General features: G+C 47.4%; 8 protein-coding genes across 8 annotated transcripts; 4 read left to right on the forward strand and 4 right to left on the reverse strand.

The window, feature by feature from the left end:
- Positions 1-5,021: 5,021 nt before the first annotated feature.
- Positions 5,022-5,694, reverse strand: ASPGLDRAFT_29129 (uncharacterized protein; the record flags this gene model as incomplete). The annotated part of the gene is made up of 2 exons (XM_022543825.1): positions 5,022-5,035; positions 5,133-5,694. 2 exons carry the CDS (start codon positions 5,692-5,694, stop codon positions 5,022-5,024), a joined length of 576 nt encoding a protein of 191 aa, XP_022396823.1.
- A 906-nt stretch (positions 5,695-6,600) lies between these two features.
- Positions 6,601-7,292, reverse strand: ASPGLDRAFT_51692 (uncharacterized protein). The gene has a single exon (XM_022547586.1). It carries the CDS (start codon positions 7,242-7,244, stop codon positions 6,777-6,779), a length of 468 nt encoding a protein of 155 aa, XP_022396824.1. The 5' UTR covers positions 7,245-7,292; the 3' UTR covers positions 6,601-6,776.
- A 369-nt stretch (positions 7,293-7,661) lies between these two features.
- On the forward strand, positions 7,662-9,527 carry ASPGLDRAFT_51693 (aminotransferase-like domain-containing protein). The gene is made up of 3 exons (XM_022547587.1): positions 7,662-8,484; positions 8,535-8,911; positions 8,968-9,527. The coding sequence occupies exons 1-3, from the start codon at positions 8,005-8,007 to the stop codon at positions 9,434-9,436; spliced, it is 1,326 nt and encodes a 441-aa protein (XP_022396825.1). The 5' UTR covers positions 7,662-8,004; the 3' UTR covers positions 9,437-9,527.
- Positions 9,528-9,754: 227 nt separating this feature from the next.
- On the forward strand, positions 9,755-11,236 carry ASPGLDRAFT_157432 (putative aminotransferase; the record flags this gene model as incomplete). Its single annotated transcript, XM_022542393.1, has 3 exons — positions 9,755-9,787; positions 9,836-10,299; positions 10,363-11,236. The coding sequence occupies 3 exons, from the start codon at positions 9,755-9,757 to the stop codon at positions 11,078-11,080; spliced, it is 1,215 nt and encodes a 404-aa protein (XP_022396826.1). The 3' UTR covers positions 11,081-11,236.
- On the reverse strand, positions 10,660-12,626 carry ASPGLDRAFT_77082 (transcription factor domain-containing protein; the record flags this gene model as incomplete). Its single annotated transcript, XM_022549876.1, has 3 exons — positions 10,660-11,650; positions 11,691-12,476; positions 12,543-12,626. 3 exons carry the CDS (start codon positions 12,624-12,626, stop codon positions 11,138-11,140), a joined length of 1,383 nt encoding a protein of 460 aa, XP_022396827.1. The 3' UTR covers positions 10,660-11,137.
- A 1,638-nt stretch (positions 12,627-14,264) lies between these two features.
- ASPGLDRAFT_77083 (uncharacterized protein) lies at positions 14,265-16,046 on the forward strand. The gene is made up of 6 exons (XM_022549877.1): positions 14,265-14,526; positions 14,585-14,701; positions 14,752-14,942; positions 14,996-15,118; positions 15,177-15,257; positions 15,319-16,046. Exons 1-6 carry the CDS (start codon positions 14,377-14,379, stop codon positions 15,740-15,742), a joined length of 1,086 nt encoding a protein of 361 aa, XP_022396828.1. The 5' UTR covers positions 14,265-14,376; the 3' UTR covers positions 15,743-16,046.
- Positions 16,047-16,093: 47 nt separating this feature from the next.
- ASPGLDRAFT_157437 (FAD-binding dehydrogenase) lies at positions 16,094-18,045 on the forward strand. Its single transcript, XM_022542394.1, has 2 exons — positions 16,094-16,543; positions 16,603-18,045. The coding sequence occupies exons 1-2, from the start codon at positions 16,136-16,138 to the stop codon at positions 17,896-17,898; spliced, it is 1,704 nt and encodes a 567-aa protein (XP_022396829.1). The 5' UTR covers positions 16,094-16,135; the 3' UTR covers positions 17,899-18,045.
- On the reverse strand, positions 17,908-19,429 carry ASPGLDRAFT_1502724 (uncharacterized protein; the record flags this gene model as incomplete). The annotated part of the gene is made up of 5 exons (XM_022542127.1): positions 17,908-18,604; positions 18,698-18,896; positions 18,946-19,117; positions 19,181-19,220; positions 19,292-19,429. The coding sequence occupies 5 exons, from the start codon at positions 19,427-19,429 to the stop codon at positions 18,032-18,034; spliced, it is 1,122 nt and encodes a 373-aa protein (XP_022396830.1). The 3' UTR covers positions 17,908-18,031.
- Between the last annotated feature and the right edge of the window lie 337 nt (positions 19,430-19,766).

Genomic DNA, 19,766 nt, shown 5'->3' on the forward strand with positions numbered 1-19,766 from the left:
AAGTCAGCCCCCGCCCCACTTTTCCCGCCCATAGTTAAGACGGGAACCCTAACTCCAGTCACCGTGACTTCGCCGACCCCCATAGGATAGAGTGAAGAGGCTAGACAAGACAAACTTCATACCTCTATAGTCATCCACCTTGAGACTATGGCCATGGCAGACACTGCAGTACAAGGCCTAAAGTTGCATATTGCTGGTGAAGAGTGCAGGATTGAGAGATTCTTTGATAAGTTCATTCAATGTGAGAAGTGTCAGGGCTTTGGTCATACCAGTAGTCACTGCAAGAAGGAGGCTAGATGTGGGATCTGTGCTAAAGATCATCTGAGCCCAGACCATGAATGCTCTATATGTCAAGTAAAGGGTAGAGCATGCCCACATACTAGACCTAGATGTGCCAACTGCAATCAATCCCATCCAGCCATCTCAAAGGACTGTCCAGAATGGAGTAGGGTTCAACCCAGATCAAGGCCATTCTATCAAAATCATCAGAGTATACATCCCACTTCTCATCAACAGGATGATGATCTTGATGGCCAGTTGGATATATGTTAGACACCCAATCTTGTGAAATCCAATTCCTTCAGAATAATGTGGCTAGAAATCAACATGCCATGGTTACCTGTCTTGAGATAGGGATAGAGTTAAAATATGACTTTGTCCTACTCCAGGAGCCATGGATAGCCTCAGATAATTCATTCACTATTTCTCACCCATCATACACCACCATTCTACCAGACAGGGTAGATGTCAGGCCTAGGGTGGCTATCTTTCATAGAAAGCTATCCAGGTTTCAATTTTGCACTAGAAGTGATCTTTGTGCAGATAGTGACATGCTTGTTCTAGATATACTAGGCTCAGATATTCCAGATCTGCAGCTTATTAATTTCTATAATGAGCAGTCACTCCAAGAAGAAGTGAATGAATGGACAGTTGATAGAGCTCTCACATCCTTTACCCCCTCTAAAAACACCATTATAGGAGGGGATTTTAATGCTCATCATTCTTGGTGGAACTCTCAGATCTCCTCTCCTACAAGGGCTGATGCCTTGGTAGCCTGGCTCATTCAATATGGCTTTGAACTTCTTAATGAACCAGACAAATCCACCTTCTATAGAGAGGGTATGGTGAACCAATCAATCATTGACTTAGTCTTTATTTCTCAGGGATTGAATCAAAGGCAGCTGCAGTGGGAGATAGATCCTATGATTATCTCTGGGTCTGATCATGAAATCCTGCTCTATTCTATCCCTCTAGGGGGGTTGATAGAGAACCCACTTGCCTATTCACCCTACAATCTAGAGAAGGCTGATTGGGAGCAATTCAGTAGGGTCCTGTTAGACCTAGACAAGTCTAGGGTCAACCCCAATCCTGAACCCCAGTTGGAGGATCTAGAGGATGAAGCCAGTCAACTGCAGATGAACATCCAGAAAGCAGCAGAGAAAAGCATCCCAAGAAAGAGACCTTGCTCTAGATCCAAAGCTTGGTGGAGTGAAGAGCTTACCTCCCTGAGAAAAAGCCTGGGAAATGCAAAAAGAAGATGGAAACAGTCTCAAGATTCTCAAGACTATCAGAGTTTTCTTACCCAAAGGAATACATATTTCCAGGAAATCAAAACAGCTAAAACTAGCTGCTGGAATAGCTTCCTAGAAAATGCTCAAGATAAAGAGATCTTCAAGGCCTTTAGCTATACAAAGCAAAGACAGGTCCAAAGACTTCCTATCTTAAAGTATCAGGATCATGCCAATCCAGATGCTACTGCAGTTGCATTCACTGACAAGGCTCATGCTTTATTCACTACTCTTTTTCAAAAACCCCCTGACTCTGAGCCAGTTGACTGGTCATCTTACCAGGCTGGTGAATGGGAATGGCCAAAGGTAGTGATGAGTGAAGTAAAGGAGGCAATATTCACCAGCTCAATCCAGAAAGCACCTGGTCCAGATGGGATATCCTTTAAGATCATTCAAAAGGCTTACTTGAATCTACCTCATAGATTTCATAGGCTCTATGAATCACTTATCTGGCATGGCTACCATCCTAGGTGCTGGAAAACAGCAAAAGGAGTTGTATTGAAGAAGGCAGCCTCAGCAAAGAGAGACTATTCAAGGCCAAAGGCATACAGGATTATTTCACTCCTTAACTGCCTGGGCAAGGTCTCTGAGAAGATCCTAGCTAGAAGACTAGCTCATCTAGCAGAACTCCCAGGATCTAAGTTGCTGTATCATGATCAAATGGGGGGTAGAAGACAGAAGTCTGCAATAGATGCTGTCCTATCCCTAGTACATGATATCCAGACTGCAAAGAAGAATAGGAAGCACACCTCTGCTCTTTTTGTAGATGTTAAAAGGTGCCTTTGATCATGTCTCTATCAATCAACTGCTCAGAGTCTGCTTTAGACTAGGACTTCCTTTTGCTCTAATTCAATGGATTCAGAGCTTCCTTTCTGATAGAAGCATTCAGCTGGCCTTTGATGGGGATAGTACTGAAGAAACCCCTATCTCTGTTGGCATTCCTCAGGGCTCACCTATTTCCCCTATTCTCTTTCTCATCTACATCAGGTTCCTTTTTGAAGAGGAGGACAATGAGGATTCAGAGTTAAAAAGTCTACTTTCTCAAGTCAGATTCCTAAGCTACATTGATGACATTGCTCTAGTCATCCACTCTAGAGACCTAAAGTACAACTGTCAGGTCTTAGAGAAAGTGGCTCAGTGGCTATTCAACAAAGGAGAAAGACAGTTTATTAAATTTGACCAGGAAAAGATTGATCTTATCCACTTTCATTCAAGAAGAACAGTGAATGAAGATGAGATTAGAGTCAGGCTTGATGGCTTTGAAGTGCTTCCCCAGCCTTTGGTAAAGTGGCTAGGAATCTATCTAGATCCTAAGCTCCTGTTTCATGAGCATGTGAAGAGAAAGGTGTGTGAGGCCACCAGGGTCTTTCACCAGATTGAAAGGCTATCCAACACTGAAAGAGGATTGAGTTTTCAGGCAGTCAGACAGCTATATATAGCATGCATCACTTCAGTGGCTAATTATGGGGTGCCCATCTGGTGGAGAGGCCAGAGATATCTGGAGGATAGATACCAGAAACTCCAGAATATGGCCTTGAGAAAGATTCTAGGGGCATTCAAGACCTCTCCATCCAGGGCCATGGAGATTGAAGCTTCTATACCACCTCCTAGGCTTAGGTTTAGAAGGATATGCAGGTCCTATGCACTCAGGACCCTGTCTTTCAATCAAAGTCATGCCATTCAACAAAGACTGCCTGATACATTCACTCCTAATCCTGGTCAATATCACCCAGAGACTGCCACAGCTCTTGATTGGACTGAAAAAGAGAGAAGAGACCCCAGACAAAGTCAACAGTCAGGCTCTAACTACTCCAGTCTAGATGAGAGAGATAGAAGAAGAAGAAGACACTATTCATCTCAACTAATTAGAGTCATCTCACTTCTTCATAATAAGGATTGGATTGGAAGGCCAGAATCATTCACTAAAGCCCATTCACCATGGAAGCCAAAGCTGGGAGAGCTGATTGATCTGTACATATCTGACAAGCCAAAGGACCAGGCAGCCAAGGACCACCAGGAAATGACTGCTAGATGGTCCCAGTCTCTGATAGATGATAAACTCATCATTTATTCAGATGGATCTCAATCCAGCCAAGGCTCCAATGGCTCTGGTTTATTCACTACCAACACCTTCTTCTCTTCTCAGGATGCTCAGGCCTGGAATATTGGAAAGGAATGTGAAGTCTATGATGCTGAGCTCTATGCCATCCAGCAGGCCATCCAACTAGCTCTAGATAGGATTAGGACTCAAAGCCAACCTCAACTTCAGGAGGTATGGATCTTCTCTGACAGTCAGGCAGCCCTTCAAAGGCTCCAGGGATATGTCAACAGCTCTATGTTTCTTCACATAATGGAGCTGATCCAGACCATCCTTCAAGACTTTACTATCCAAATCCACATTCACTGGGTACCTGGCCACCAAGGCATATATGGCAATGAAAAGGCAGATGAGGCAGCAAAGTATGGAGCTGAGTGGTGTGATCCTGTCCCTAGAGCCCCCCTCTCATTTAGCTTTCTGAAAAGGGAGCTGAAGCTGAGAACTCTAGAAGAATGGGAAAGAGAATGGACCCTTCTTCCTATAGGCAGACACTACACCCAGTTTCAGACCAAGCCAACATGGAAACCAGCCTCTCTCAGACTCTCAAAGCTGGAATGGTCAACCATCCAGCAGCTAAAGCTAGGGCATGGATACTTCAAGTCCTATCTAGTCAGGCTACCAGACTATGATAGTGATAAATGCAATAGATGCAGGCAGGATCAGAGACAGACTCCATATCATCTGATTCTGCAATGTCCAGCTTATCAAAATGAGAGAAAGGCCTCTATCCACACCTTGCCTAAAAGAGATCAGTCTCTGTTTCACTTATTCACTTCAAAAACTGGACAACAGGTGCTCTTAGAGTACTTAAGAAACACTGGTATAGCTACTAGAAAGTGGCTGCTAGGCACTGAATAAAAAAAAAAAAAAAAAAAAAAAAAATGGTTTATTTGTATTGAATTAACTATGTTTTTCTTTTATTTTTGATTCACTGTTTTTGATTCACTGTTCTTGATTTACTGTTTTTGATTCACTGTTTTTGATTTATTTGCTAACCCTGTTAACTCTCCCCCTCTCCTTTCTGGATTTCTACCACCTGGCAGGCTTCCCAGCCATCTATATGTCAGCCATTGATGCCCTAGCTAGGGCCTCATAGGCACTACCCCATCATGTCCCCCATTCTTGACCATCTCAAAGTGAGAGCTTCCCATGTGACCTGTGACAGAGCAAATACCATGTATATAAACCCCATCAGACACAAATCCCACCCCCAAGGGGGTGGGTAGAGCATGCATAGTCTTAGACTGGAAAATGCTCTATAAAATGGAAGACATCATCATCATCATCATCATTAATGGAGTCTCTCAGATATTTAGGGTTGAAAGTGTCTAGGAATTCCAAAGGCACAGTGAGAATCAATCTTCTATCTCTAGAGATTCTAGCAGTTTGCTTCTGATGCCTCTTTTTTGACTGGACTGTAGTCCAAGGCCTAGGTTCAGGCTTTATAGGACTATCTTTTGGCTCACTCTCCATAGCAGTGAATTCCTGGAGATTTAGATCCTTTCTCACTGGAATGACCACCTTTGGACTTGGCTGATGAGCCTGGGATGAGACTGTATGATCCATAGAGGCCTGAGCAACCTTGGTATAGGTAGATGCAGGAACATCTGGCACTTTCTTTCTATCCTGATTCATCAAGGAATCCAGCTTTTGGTGAATGCTCTTCATATCTTCATGAAGTTGATGGATGACTGGGGAGTCAGGGGTCCCCTTTTTGGCCCTAGGAAGGTATTCAAACCCTTCAGCTTGAGCATGAAGCATGTCATTAAGAGTGCAAGTAACATCATGCAGTACTGCTCCTCTTGGATCCTGGGAGCCACCCAGACTGATAGCCTCATTTAGGGCTAGCCTAGCCTGAACTAGTTTATTCATCCATGCAATCTGGAACTCTTGTTGATGAGTTTTCCTAAACTCTAGATGTTGGTCCACTTCATCAAGCTCTAGCTCAGAGTCTCCAGAGATGGACATGGTTTCTCCTAGCCCTAGAGTTGGAGTTCCTGGGGGTGATTCCCTATGGAAATCCAACATGGTGATCCAGGTGATAAATGACACAAATTGAAGATTCCAGTGAGTGCAAGTAGTGAAAAGTGAGTATGGTGTTCCTCCTCTTTCTAGATTTTTGGCCAAAAACCTCTCAAAAAGGTAGGGTTTAAAAGGTAACCCAAAACTAGAGAAATAGATGTATGAGTAAAGAACAGAGTTTATGCAGGTAACTCCCAACTGAAGAAGATGACAAAGAAAAACAGGCAGGATCCAAGTAATCTATGCAGATAGGGCTATCTGATAGATAGTGATTTTTCAAGGGAATCACTAAACCAAAAGCAAGCTTTTGCAGGGAGCTTTGCAGAAACCAGTCACACCTTGAGAAGTAGGATTAATGAGTTCCCTATCCTTCTTATACCAAGAACTAGAGCTCTAGCCTGGTGAATGAATTCACTAGTAGCCAGCTCACTTAGCCTTGGGAGAATAGCTCACCCCTCAATCAAACCCACCCAAGATTGACAAAGAGAAAGTGAATTCTACAGTGCAATCCTGAAATTCCTGTTTTTGGGGGAGTAAAACCCAGGAAAAAATCTCACCACTTTTTCAAGAGAAATGGTAAACTGAAAGGCACTTTTTATTGTTTTTGCAGAATAATGCCTGGAATAACTGCTAAGGTGTGCATATGCAGCCAGCCCCCTAACCCCTGGTCCCACACTGGGATTCACCCTAGGCTATTATAGAGTTCTGGAAAGCTATGATGGACAGGGACCTAGCAGAGCTCTGGGATTTCACCCTGACTACTGTGCTAGGTGGTTTTCCAAAGCTTCTTCAAGCAGACCTAAGAATTCAGATGTAGATATCCCTAGCAGGGTAGACTGGAGCCAACCAATCTTCTTTCCAGGGTAGGGCTAATCCTTCATCAATAGGACTACCATGCAGGGACCAAGAAACCACTGTCTGCCAGGCAGGATGGCAGCGGTGATGCCTAAGGCAGCCACCAGTGAATGGCGGAGTGCACTAGTGGTCTGTATGGGCACCCCTATGGGCGGGCGGAGAACACGAAAATTTCTTTCAGTGAATGAGGATTTCGTGGGACCGCCACTCAATAAAGAGGAAGAAGTAGGGGGTCAAAACTTGAGAAATTGATGTGTGCGAATAGATCTATAAAGAGATATAAAAATCGACCAGGAAAACCCCCAAATGTAGGGGTGGGTTTGGGCCGCGAGAGATGGTTCCTGCGCTTGTATAGTTCCATGGAGTTGCTCCTCTAGGCTTGATTTGAGGTCTTCTGCTAGCACGCTGGTCCACTTCCGCATTGATTGCTCTGTGCTCTGGGGGGCTGCTGCGCGGCGCGGTTGTGTCCGCTTGGGTATACCACTGCCCCCTTTGGCCCGGGTCACTGATGTCCAGGGTGCCTGCTTTGGCTTCTCTAAGGGTTCTTGGTGCTCTTTACTGGTATTCTGCCCTAGTTCCATGGGGTGGTCCCTGGTCGTCGCTGTCCTGGGCTCTTGGGGGAGGTTCGCGGGGTCCCCGGAGGTCTCCGGGGGGCTTGACGCGTAGATTCCTCCGCCGTCACTGGGATCTGGGGATTCCATCTTGGGCTATATGGCCTATAGGCCCCGCTGAATCGAATGAGACGCGTAAATAGGCGTTTTTCTGTGGTCTGCAAAACTTGATGGTCGGTCACGTGACTTCGGGAAGGTCCAATCAAATCTTGCCCTGAGAGGCCAGGTCCTTGTATGCCTGGTACCATTTACTGTTTTCCAGGAACTTTGCCATTGTAAGTACTTGGAAAGTAATACTGTAGAATGAAGCAAAAGCAGAAAATTATTGTGGATTTTGGGTGGAGAAAAAGTGGTTCAAAATGAAAAGCTTTCATTGGTTGAGGCTATATTACATAATTCTCAGACTTCGGGCCACCCAAACGCCGCTAGTCATGTGACTTTTGGGTGGCCCGAAGATAAGTTCGATTCGTTCTTATCATATGACTCCCGAATCCGCAGCCGCTGCGGACTTTCTCAACTTCCATCCGAAGCCGCGCCATTGCGGACTCGGCGCGGATTTTGCGGCTTCGCTGTGCCACTCTAGGCCAGTATGTCCCGCAGTTACTAGAGGGGATGTTTTATAGGCGAGCATTAATCCCTCACCCTTGGTCAATAGAGTGAATGTACCCTTTGAGATCAAACATTGGCTGGATCGCCTATATTTCCCGAGATGGTAAACAAAGGATATAATTGGTCAGCTCGTTGAGGCGAGATTCGGCGAATTGGCCAAATTTCCAAAACGACATATTTTCCCTTGTTGTCCAAGGTTACGATTGCAATAGGACGACAATTCATATTTCTCGCCTTTGTGATGTCTCGATCGGATCAAGTCAATCTATTTCGCGGCTGGCCTTCAGCAGACCTCCTGCCAACGGAGCGTCTGAAGAAAGCTGCGGTAGACGCCCTGTCTGATCCAGTCGTTTCGGCTGAAGGATACGGCTACGGACCCGATGAAGGATACCTTCCGCTGAGAGAAAATATCGCCAGGTGGCTTACCGACTTTTATGCCCCCGTGCAGCCTATTGATTCGAACCGTATATGCATCACCGGCGGTGCCAGTCAAAATTTGGCGTGCATTTTGCAGGTGTTCACAGACCCGATTCAAACGAAACACGTATGGCTTGCAAACCCGACATATCACCTCGTCTTTCAAATCTTTGAAGATGCCGGTTTCTATCAGCGGCTTGGGGAAATACCAGAAGACGAAGAGGGGTTGGATGTTAATGCTCTCGCTCTCGCTCTTGAAGCGTTTGAAAAGAAACTACCCGCAGACAATGAGGATACCGGACATGTACGTCTCACGTCTAGATGGTACTGAATAACTCTAATGATTCAACGAAGGAGAATATAAAATCTCCCAAACCGCATAGGAAGTCATATCGGCACGTTATATACTGTGTCCCGACATTCTCGAATCCATCCAACAAAACAATGTCAATTTCGCGACGCGAGTCACTGGTTAAGATTGCTCGCAAATATGACGCTCTCATCGTATGCGACGATGTTTATGATTTTTTGCCATATCCAGAATTCAACAACAGCTTAGCCCAATCCAGCTTACCGCGCCTCGTGGACATTGATAGGTTTCTCAACCGTGGCCCAAGAGATCGGTTCGGAAATGTGGTGAGCAACGGCTCGTTTAGCAAAATAATTGGTGCTGGCTGTCGAGTGGGCTGGGCTGAAGGGACTGGCGATCTCGTTTATGGACTTTCTCAAACGTATTATTATCTGACCCGTTCAATTTGTAATATTCCCTAACTAACCCTCACTACAGTGGCTCTACCCGGTCTGGCGGCTCCCCGTCACAGCTAATGTCGACTTTCGTTAACGAAATACTTGAAGACAAATCCCTTCAACGACACATTGCCGATACCATCATCCCAGCTGGTTCACGTCGGTATGCTCTGATGACATCCGCAATAAACGAACATCTGGTTCCACTTGGCGTCACGTTCCTTGCTGGCTCTGAGCACTATTCAGTAATTGGTGGATACTATGTCTGGATTGAACTGCCCGTCCCATTCAATGCTGCTCAAGTATGCAAAGTTGCGCTGGACCACTACAATCTCGTCCTAGGTAAAGAAGGTCTGTTTACTGTGCCGGGTACAACTCCACAAGAAGATAGACAACAGCATATAAGACTGTGTTTCATGTGGGAGGCTGAAGAAAGGTTGGCGGAGGGTGTAAAAAGGCTTGGGTTTGTGCTTCGAATGTTACGTGAGAATGCCACTTTCGAGAAGTGAGTAATGATACGAATGTACACACATTAAGCTTGGTCCTGTCCATAATAATCGAATTACGTAGACGTACTGCCAGCATATCATAAGATTCCGCGCTATTCACGCTCTGTGGCGGATTGGGGTTGTGGCCTCCTCTTTCCGAATTAGGAAATAAATGCGATTCGACCAATCAGACCACGAGCCCTATTCCTTTGCCAACCTCCTCGCTCCGTGTCCTGGTTGGGAAGAAAATCAGATAAGTAAGCGACACCACCAGTGTTGCTTCTCTGTGGATATCTATCAATAATTCTCTGTGACCGTGTATGGACAGAAACGAGCATAATGGTTCAAATTGACGGTTTCGCTGTTGAGCAGGTAAGTATTCTTCGCCGTTATGAATACAAACCGTATTGACTTTAATAGTGGATGGACCGCTACGAAACTGACGCCAAATACAACCTCGCCGAGACATGCTGCGCCTCGATTTCTCTTAACGACCTGTTGACACTCTCTGCCCAAGAAACAGAATTGGTCGACTTTGCTCAGAAGCAGGTATACGGCGCGATTCGGGGATCAAGGGCCCTACGATCGAACATCGCAAATCTTTATTCAGCCGACCACTCCGACCCAGTCGACCTAGTTCTTCCCGACCACGTCCTTGTTACGAACGGAGCGATCCAGGCAAATTTTCTCTCGCTATACACTATTGTCGGTCCTGGTGATCATGTCATATGCCACTACCCTACGTACCAACAGCTCTATTCTGTCCCCGAGTCTCTGGGAGCTGAAGTGAGTCTGTGGCGCTCTTCGGATGAAAGCAACTGGCAACTGGACCTCAACGCACTGCGGGAGATGATCAAACCGAATACAAAGATAATCATTATCAAGTAAGTGTTATTTACCGACATCCAACAGGCGTGAATGTTCATAAATCTCTGACCGCGATGAAGCAACCCCCAGAACCCTACTGGCGCTATACTACATCGTCACTTCCTACAAGAACTAGTCGACATCGCACGGCAACGAGATATCGTCATTCATTGCGACGAGGTCTATCGCCCGCTTTTTCATTCCCTCGGCCCGAACCAACATGAACCTCAGCCATCTATTCTCAACTTCGGTTATGAAAAAGTAATCGCCACCGGCTCAATGTCCAAGGCATTCAGCTTGGCCGGTATTCGTTTAGGTTGGATCACTTCGAGAAGTACCGATATCATTGAGGCTTGTGCCTCTGCGCGCGATTATACCCTCATTTCCGTCGGCCAAATCGACGCTCGCGTGGCAACTTATGCCCTTTCGAAGCCATGTGTGGACAATCTCCTCCAGCGTAATCTGCAGCTGGCCAACCAGAACCTGGAAGCCGTCGATGCATTCGCATCGGAGTTTACATGGGCTGTGAGCTGGACACGTCCACTAGCGGGTACAACGGCATTCGTCAAATTTGTCAACAGAGACGGCAGGCCGATCAACGATGTTGTATTTTGCCAGCGTCTCCAGGAGCAATTCGGGGTCATGCTGGTACCAGGGAGCCAGTGCTTCGGTGGTGGAATCGACTTTCGAGGATACGTGCGAATTGGCTATGTGCAAGAGCCCGAGACGTTGTTGGATGGATTGCAAGCGTTGCGGCTATTCATGCGCAATGAGTACGAAAAGCTACCTGTCGCGTAATGACCACGGTTCTGGATGACCATCGAGATCCGCTTTTTGTACTCTGTATCGTCCTTTTCAAAATAAGACCAAATCCAAACCAATCTGTGCAAAGTAGACGCTCCAAGGTAGACATGAATCGGATTCCCAGTATGTCTTGAGCAACCGTCGGGCCCGAGTAAAATTTCCCATACCAATTCGTTCCATATTCGCCATTCGGTCTTGAATAATGGCGCGTTCCCCAGGAAGATCAGATTCGCAACCGATACTAAATATTGGCCACAAAATTATGATATTCGTGGGAGAAGATGGCGGGATTCGCAGTACGGCCTCAAGAGCACTCTGGACAGCTTTCCGGACATCGATGTGGTCCTTTGGAAGCATTTGGACACGCCGTCGGAGGTGGAGCAACGCGGCATAAACGAAAGCAAAATGCGCATGCGTTAGCTCGGGGATACAGTCACCGGTGCTTTCGGATGTAGTGTCCGCACCCGTCTTTCCAATGAGCAAATGAATCTCTGTCTCGAGAGCAACGGCCTCCCGCATTATCGACTGTAACAGTTCTGTTCCGGTGACCGCTCTCGAGTCAACCTCGGAACTCAATCGTGATAATCGGGGACAATATCGGAACCAATTCCAAAGAGTAACCGCAAATACCATCCACCTGTTCTGTATTGGTATATGGAAGCTGATACAATGGCCCACTTGTAGGGTCGTGAATGCAACTTGAACGATGTGCTGACAAGCCCGCCATGATATCCATGGTTGTAAACCACTTCATCAGACACTGTACATAGGGGTCATCTATGTATGAAGAACAAGTACCCAGGAATGTATTCAACAGTTGCAATACCCCAAAAAGATGAGTTCTCCACGTTTGCATATTTCCATTGCAAACATCATTCGTACAGAGCACCATTGCCGTAGTGATAGTTTCAGGTCTTAGAACATCTTGAGTATTGGAAAGAGCTAAATTCAAGTGGGATATTGCCTGGTTCGTGAACTTCAGACACGCTGTCGAGGACCCTGGGCTGGTGTCCCGAACCAAGCGACTGTGGTGGCTACATGATGCGGCTAACAGTGCGTAAAGGAGATGCGGAGTGTCTAACGCGGCGCTAATCATGCTTCGGAGAAAAGTCTCTGGGGCTGCAGGGAAGAGCCGACTCGCGGTCTCGGTACTAAAGATGTGCATATAGAATCTGGAGTCTCTGGATGACAACCATGGCGACAGGTTATCGGATGGTTGGTAGGTATGCTTAACACCAGACTGCCTATTTAGGCCGGTAGATCCTCGAGACGGATCTACCGCTATTTGATTCTGCCTTGCACTGGGTGCTTGGCTGACGACTCGAAGATCATATACACATCCCCGAGGATACCGAGTGCAACGCGTGCATACCGGCCTTCTAAGGTCGCACTACGGATTTCTGATTAGTGCCGACATCTAATCATTCAGGCCAAAAAAAAAAAAAAAACGATTTACCTTGACTTTTTTTCGCCGGCATTCCGTACACCCGTCCCGCCTCCTTGGCCGATTGCCCATAACATCACTTGACTGACCCGTCATTGTCGAGTCTGCGTGGCCAGGTATAGAGCAAATCTGAAAGTGTGTTTATTATTGGCCGCGCCTCTTAGGTGTCGCCCAGGGACAAAAAAGTCCATGAAGTTTTTTGCCTGTGGTAAAGAGCCTATTCCCTTCTCGGTGTTCCAAGCGATCTAGCCAATCGGCTATAGTTCCGCACATGTTTATCGGATGGAAACACGCCTCACAGTGCTATGCGATGTGGTTGAAGAAGCTCAGCGTCTCCATAACAGTTGGAGTCTTCGGCCCAGAGCTGGAGAACCAAAGCATGTCAAGCGGGGTAAATTACCACTGCTTCATAGTCGATCGGAGATCAGATAGAAGTCGAGATCCAAGTGCAATTGACCCGGTCCCATCTGCTTTTACTGACACGCCGTCATTCCAGTTTGCTCTTGAGTCGTGCACTGTCGCCGTCTCTAATACCGATTGTGAGTCCCTCGCCCGTTGACCATGCAGCTACAGCGTCTTCACGATTCAATTGCGAGCACCAATGGAGTGAAGGAAACGGCTTCTTTTGCAACACTCTCGGTAATGATAGCAACCGCGGGGCTGAGATGAACTACAGTATGGTGCCCCAGTCTTGTTTCTCAGTCACCATCCAAAATATCCACAATGATTCAGGGATCTGCCACAGGCACAGCGTCCACCCGACTCTCGAGATAGCGCAGCAGATAGTCAAGCGAACATGTTTGGTGGTACAGGTTGATTGCACTGGAGATGTGTCATTCCCCTGCTCCATTGGCGGGGGAACTGATTCAACAGTTGTGCTAGTTAATTAAGGGGCTGCAGTACGGAGTAGAGTGGCCCAGAATATCTGCACGTCCCCATCGACTACCGAGTAGACGGTTATCGACCATGTACTACTGACATACTAGCGATAAAATGAAAAAGAAAGTACCAGTTGCAATCCTCTACGGAGTGCATTCCGACTCTTCTCCTTGATCCTACGCCTCAAAACCCACTCGAATCCAACATACAGTGCTGATCCTGAGGTCTGAACGGGTCTCGAAGATGTACTAATCTTAATTCGCCTTAGCCTTAAGAGCCGAAACCCGGCCCGTCAATTAAACGCCAAATTATGCTAATCTCCGTATTCTACGCTTGACTAATGTCCACGACGGACTATCACGACGAGAGCGGAGACTTGTGCCATATTTAGAGAATTACCTTGAACAATCTCGATTATCATCTCCGGTGTTATTTCGTATTTGTCCAGATCATGATCTTCTTACTGTATTTTTTTTTTTTTTTTTTCTTTTTTTTTTTCTTGGGAGTTGGGGTATGGAACAATAATGGTTCGCCAAGATAGCCTTGGCTAACATCGAGGAGACGATGGATTTGCTGAGTACAGGGCTAATTGAGCCGGTAGCGAACCACCACTAGTGGCAACATTGCGTACTGAGTACTCCGTATGGGTAATATTCGCCTTTTCTAGACTTCTTAGGGAAAGGCTCGACATAGGATCGGCGTTCAATGATGGGTCGTGAAGAGATTTCAAACGCCAAGTATTACATATATAGCTTAGTTGCCGATTTCCGCATCGCAGAGCCGAATCGCAGTGGACCTTACATTGGGGTTTTAAATGAGTATCCACTGCACGGGAAATCGCCTATCACCACCGCTGAAGTGGTCATGTATTAAAATCACTGCGCCGGCCTTCAATCTGTGGCCCAGTCACCTACCACTCACCTTTCGCATACAGTACGAAACGACCCCTTGGTTCATCGTGGAAACCATGGCCATAATCGCCGACGATGCGCCAAATCTGGCCGGCAGTGTCATCACGTTGACTATACTCGCCCTTATAACCTACGGAATGCGGATGTATTGTAGAATAAGCAGAAAGTCGTGGGGAGCGGAAGATTGGATCATGACTGCGGCATTGGTATGTGTCATTTGTCAATGTCTGGGACATAGTGCAGCTGACAGCTATCATGAAACAGGTACCGTTCTGCGTACTCGTGGCGGGCTGCCTTGGGGGCGCATTCAATGGTATCGGCATTCATAATTGGCGGTTGCAACAGCCTGAGAACGTCAAGTATCAGGCTGGGGGTCAAAAGGTTTCACATCAGTCACTTCGCCAACCAACCTAGCACTAACCAACGCCTAGTTCTTTCTCATCTTCGAAGTTGGTTACTGCGCCGCCATCATTCCGATCAAGCTCAGCATCAGTTGGATGCTGATCCGAGTCGCCGAAGGACGCAAGATGTATGTTTACACTCAGTACGCCGTAATCGCCTTGTTCACGATCATGAACGTAATTGCGCTCATTTTCATTCTTGTCAACTGTATACCGATTGAGTATGGTCCTGCAATCAAACGAACGTCTGTCTCGATACTTATCAGCCTCACAGGGCCGCCTGGGACACGAGCCTTCTTGAAAAAGGAGGACACTGCCAACCTGCTCACGTTTTGACGGATGCCTACTACGCTACTACTGCTGTAAACATTGCCACGGACTGGATTACAGCCTTAATGTTCGTACCAAGTTATCGGTAGACCTTCTGAATAACCGTCGAGACTGACTTCGACTAGGCCAATTCCCTTGCTCTGGCACGTCAAGCTTAACCATGCTGCTAAGGTATCTATCGTCGGACTGATGAGTCTCGGTATACTGTACGTAGCTGTCATTGATATTGCTATTATGTCCCAGGGCTGACATACTAAAACACATCAGGGCGTCTGTCTCAGCATGTGTCCGACTCAAATACACCGTCAATCTGACCAACCAAACCGATTATCTCTTCGCCGTATCTAATGTGGTCATCTGGGGATTTGCGGAGAACGCCGTCGGCATGATTGTCGGCAACGTCTCAACATTACGTCCGCTATTCCGCAGTCTGCTTGATCACACTATCCGAAAACCCGGGTACGGCAGCCGATCCCGAGGCGGTCCTTCCAAACTCGCCTCCTCGTACGAGTTATCTCAGAACGGAAAGAGCGGTAATAACTTCACAACTACGCTGTCCGAGGTTCAAGACGGCCATGGCACGAGAAGAAACAGCCAGTTAAGCGACGATGACAGCAGGAAACTGATTTTCCAGGGCCATGATACTCGTGACATTCTCGTTAGCCGGCAGATCAACATAGCATACGACTAACCGTCTCAAAATGCACTTTACCTCTTATCATCAGATAATTCTCTCCTTCTCCTTCGCTACCAACTGGATAACTTGAAGAAGAAGCTCGGTGTCTTTGTCGGAGCTGAGTGTAGCATCTCTTCTCATTCGAGGTGACAACTAGATACACACATATATATTAGAGCCAAATGGCGTTTTGTTATACATTTGGTCTCCTGTACTTATCCGGACTGAGCTGGCAGCTTGATCGTGCGTTGATGGTCTGATTTGCCAATTCCTATCAATCCACCGCCCTTACACGGATATGGACCGAGGTAACTATTCCACCCCCACCCGGATCGAACACCTTATCTATCGACCACCCTCCGGCATCTTTAACAAGGGGATTTCGATGAACAATATCGGAAGCTGAAAATGACACCAAACGATCATCCTGTTATCATTGTCGGCGGTGGACTGGCGGGCCTTGTTGCGGCCTTTGAGCTCTCCAAACGCGACGTCCGGACGGTTATTGTGGACCAAGAGAATGAAGCGAACCTCGGTGGACAAGCATTTTGGTCCCTTGGAGGTTTGTTCTGTGTAAACTCGGCTGAGCAGCGCCGTCTGGGTGTCAAAGATAGTCGCGAACTGGCAATGCAAGACTGGTTGAGCACTGCGCGTTTCGACCGTAACTGCGACTTCTGGCCCAAGAAATGGGCCGAGGCATTCGTCGATTTCGCGACCGATCACCTGGAACGCTATGTCAAGTCGCTGGGGCTGAGGTTCGCCAGTGTTGGATGGGCCGAGCGAGGCGATGGACGCGCAGGAGGACACGGAAATTCCGTGAGTATATATCCCGCCACCCTTGGTGAACGTACATGGTGAGCTTACGGCATGTATAGGTTCCCAGATTTCATCTAGCATGGGGCACGGGTCCAGCAGTTCTGGAGGCATTCGAGAAGCCAGTCCGAGCTGCGGCAGAGAGAGGACTGGTTGAGTTTAAATTCAGACACCAAGTCGATGGGATCGTTGTCGATGAGAGCACCGGTGCGGCTATTGGCGTCCGAGGTCAAGTGCTCGAGCCGTCTAACACTGCGCGTGGGGTCGCGAGCAGTCGGAAAAGTGTTGATGCCTTTGAATTGTACGGTAGCAGCGTCCTCGTCACTAGCGGGGGCATTGGTGCCAACGTTGACATGGTCAAGAAGAACTGGCCTCTGGATCGACTTGGTCCGCATCCACCATCGAGCTTCGTCATCGGCGTTCCTGCATACGTAGACGGCCGCATGATTGGAATTGCCCAAGGAGCAGGGGCCAGTGTGATCAATAGCGACCGTATGTGGCATTATACCGAAGGATTGAAAAATTGGGACCCCATCTGGCCGGAGCATGGAATCAGGATTATCCCTGGGCCCTCCTCATTGTGGCTCAATGCCACCGGGAAACGCCTACCACCAATGCTTTACCCTGGATGCGATACTCTGGCGACTTTAAAACACATCTGTGGCACTGGATATGACTATACCTGGTTCATACTCAATAAGAGTATCATCGGCAAAGAGTTTGCTCTTTCTGGCTCGGAACAGAACCCAGACGTGACCAACAAGAGTCTCCTCATGACACTCCGACGAATCCTCAGCTCATCGCCACCTGGTCCTGTGCAAGCATTCATGGATGAAGGAGTAGACTTTGTGATCGAACCTACTATTCCCGAACTGGTGGCTGGAATGAACAGGCTCGGCAAAGAGCAGGGCGGACCTGTCCTCGACGTTGAGCAGATTAAACGCGAAATTCATCTCCGGGATATCCAAATCGACAACAAATACACCAAAGATGCTCAGCTGATGCTTATCCGGAATGGACGTAATTACTTGCCGGATCGACTTGGTCGAGTGATGAAACCTCATAAACTTGCAGATCCGCATCACGGTCCCTTCATCGCCGTGCGTCTGAACCTCCTGACACGGAAGACTTTGGGAGGGCTTGAAACGGACCTGCATGCTAATGTACTCCGGCCGGATGGATCGCGTTTCCCGAATTTGTATGCCGCAGGCGAGGTCGCAGGGTTTGGTGGAGGGGGGGTGCATGGGTACAGTTCACTTGAAGGGACCTTTCTAGGGGGTTGCATTTTCTCGGGACGAACAGCAGGTATAAAAATATCTGAGGAGGTTGCAGGGAGGCCGCTACGACCATCTTTGTAGCAGCCCCTTAGTATACGTGACCTTTGACATTACAACTCTTGTCAACTATATTACCGTTCCTGGTTCTATCATACAGAGAAATAGTACATCACTCTCGAGGAAATCAAAAGGGCTATAAAGACTGACTCAATGGTCATGTCGCTGATCCCCTATCGTCATGCGCCAAAGTATACTCGGTTGTGACCACAATACCTGCATGATCTCTGGGTGGGCTATTGGCGTCCTCCCCAGACTCAATAATTCTCTCCTGACTCTCGTTCGACGAGTCGTCATGCTTATCTTTATTCCTCTTCATAATATCCAGCTCGTATGGATGCTTGCCCTCATCCTTGGTACTATTAATACCGGTGAAATTTCCAGACTTGGAATGGAACATGCCATTGCGCCCGGTGCGCTGGTTGCTGCTATAACCATTGGACGAGGATTTGAATGACTGGAACCACTTGAATCTTGCAAAGAGCGGCTTTATACCCGGAGCGCAGACGACGAAGACGGAGACCAGGGCTTCGCGGGAGGCCCAGCCCAGGGCAACGGAGAGTTTGTTGATGTTCGAAATCGAGTAGTACGTACGAAGGACAGCGGCAATCATGACGAATATTCCGGAGGAGAATAGAAGAGCCAAGATGAATTTCTGGAGCGGTGGGATTTTGGCCGCGATGATAAGCGGCAATGGGACACACATGACGCCCAAGTCAGTTCTGTTCGTCTGTCAGATACATGTCTTCATTTGCAAATCAAGTGAAAACTCACACAATGTTCAAGACCTCGATCACAATATAGTTGAGTGGCCTGACAGTACAGTTTTCTGTGTATTTGTCAGCTGGGCGTATGGAAATCCGACGACACTGACCAGATGCTTACCCCCTGCATACGGTTTGACCTGCCAATTCTTTTGGATTGGATGACAGACAGCAAGATCGAAAATCAGAGAGGCCAAGAATGTACACACGCAAAAGGCACCCATGATCAGGGTCATGCGATGCTGCCATAAACCAGTTCTGTCGTCCCATCAGTAAGGCACAGGGTTTGACTCGCACGGGTACTGACGTGATTCGGTTGTAAAGAAACATGAGGACACCCTTGAATGACCACACCAGACAAATGTACGAAATCCAAGCAAGGAAGGCAAATATACCGCCCTGTTGAAGTTTGTGTACCTCGCTGTCTGGGACTTCCATCGCCGACTTCTCATTGAGACCAATGTTGGAACCGGTGTTATCTTCGCCAATTATTAGCGCTCACTGTGTTCGTTTCGGGGGATCGAAAATTCTGGCGGTCGTACCTAAGAGGTAGAGGAAAACCGTGTGCATTGTCCACCAAACCTACAGAATGAAAAATGCTAAATTAGCTATACGGTATAGAAGCTGACAGGCACATATCATCTTTTGCTCACCACAACAGACCCCAGACAGAGGTCGTCCCAGTAGAAATTGTGGGATCCTGACGACCAACGCACGAACAGACGCAGAGCAATGACCATTAGTCCAACGGCATACGAGCCGAAAAGTTCGGCGTGTAAGCTGTACCCCATTCTGGTGCTGTGAAAAGTTGACCGGACGAGGTGCAAGAACAACGTAGGAAATGAATGGCATGTAAAGACAAGTAACCAGGGCAGGGGAGATTGATAGAGGTCCCTTGTATTTTAAAAGTACACACAGCAAGAGCAAGAGCAAGCAATGAGTGCAAAGCCTATACGCTGTGAAAGAATCTTCATTTCTTCCCCTGGCTGAACGTAGACAGAGTGCACGGGGTATGGATTCAAATTAACTTAATTCTACGTGCATAGTCTGCCGCATCCATGGATCAAATGTCCTGTACATCTTCCAGTTGTGGGGAACCAAGAGAGGCTGGGGCCAAGAGGACAAGCG

Source organism: Aspergillus glaucus, assembly GCF_001890805.1.
Source record: "Aspergillus glaucus CBS 516.65 unplaced genomic scaffold ASPGLscaffold_25, whole genome shotgun sequence".
In the NCBI taxonomy this organism is placed as follows: domain Eukaryota; kingdom Fungi; phylum Ascomycota; class Eurotiomycetes; order Eurotiales; family Aspergillaceae; genus Aspergillus; species Aspergillus glaucus.

What these genes read in the sequence shown, in the direction of transcription:
- ASPGLDRAFT_51692 (XM_022547586.1), bottom strand. Translation starts at nt 7,244, where the DNA reads ATGGAATCCCCAGATCCCAGTGACGGCGGAGGAATCTACGCGTCAAGC.
- ASPGLDRAFT_51693 (XM_022547587.1), top strand. Translation starts at nt 8,005, where the DNA reads ATGTCTCGATCGGATCAAGTCAATCTATTTCGCGGCTGGCCTTCAGCA. An exon ending in ACAATGAGGATACCGGACAT is followed by an intron (nt 8,485 to 8,534) that starts GTACGTCTCACG and finishes GATTCAACGAAG; the next exon opens with GAGAATATAAAATCTCCCAA. An exon ending in GTTTATGGACTTTCTCAAAC is followed by an intron (nt 8,912 to 8,967) that starts GTATTATTATCT and finishes CCCTCACTACAG; the next exon opens with TGGCTCTACCCGGTCTGGCG.
- ASPGLDRAFT_77083 (XM_022549877.1), top strand. Translation starts at nt 14,377, where the DNA reads ATGGCCATAATCGCCGACGATGCGCCAAATCTGGCCGGCAGTGTCATC. An exon ending in ATCAGGCTGGGGGTCAAAAG is followed by an intron (nt 14,702 to 14,751) that starts GTTTCACATCAG and finishes ACCAACGCCTAG; the next exon opens with TTCTTTCTCATCTTCGAAGT. An exon ending in GACTGGATTACAGCCTTAAT is followed by an intron (nt 15,119 to 15,176) that starts GTTCGTACCAAG and finishes GACTTCGACTAG; the next exon opens with GCCAATTCCCTTGCTCTGGC.
- ASPGLDRAFT_157437 (XM_022542394.1), top strand. Translation starts at nt 16,136, where the DNA reads ATGACACCAAACGATCATCCTGTTATCATTGTCGGCGGTGGACTGGCG. An exon ending in CAGGAGGACACGGAAATTCC is followed by an intron (nt 16,544 to 16,602) that starts GTGAGTATATAT and finishes CGGCATGTATAG; the next exon opens with GTTCCCAGATTTCATCTAGC.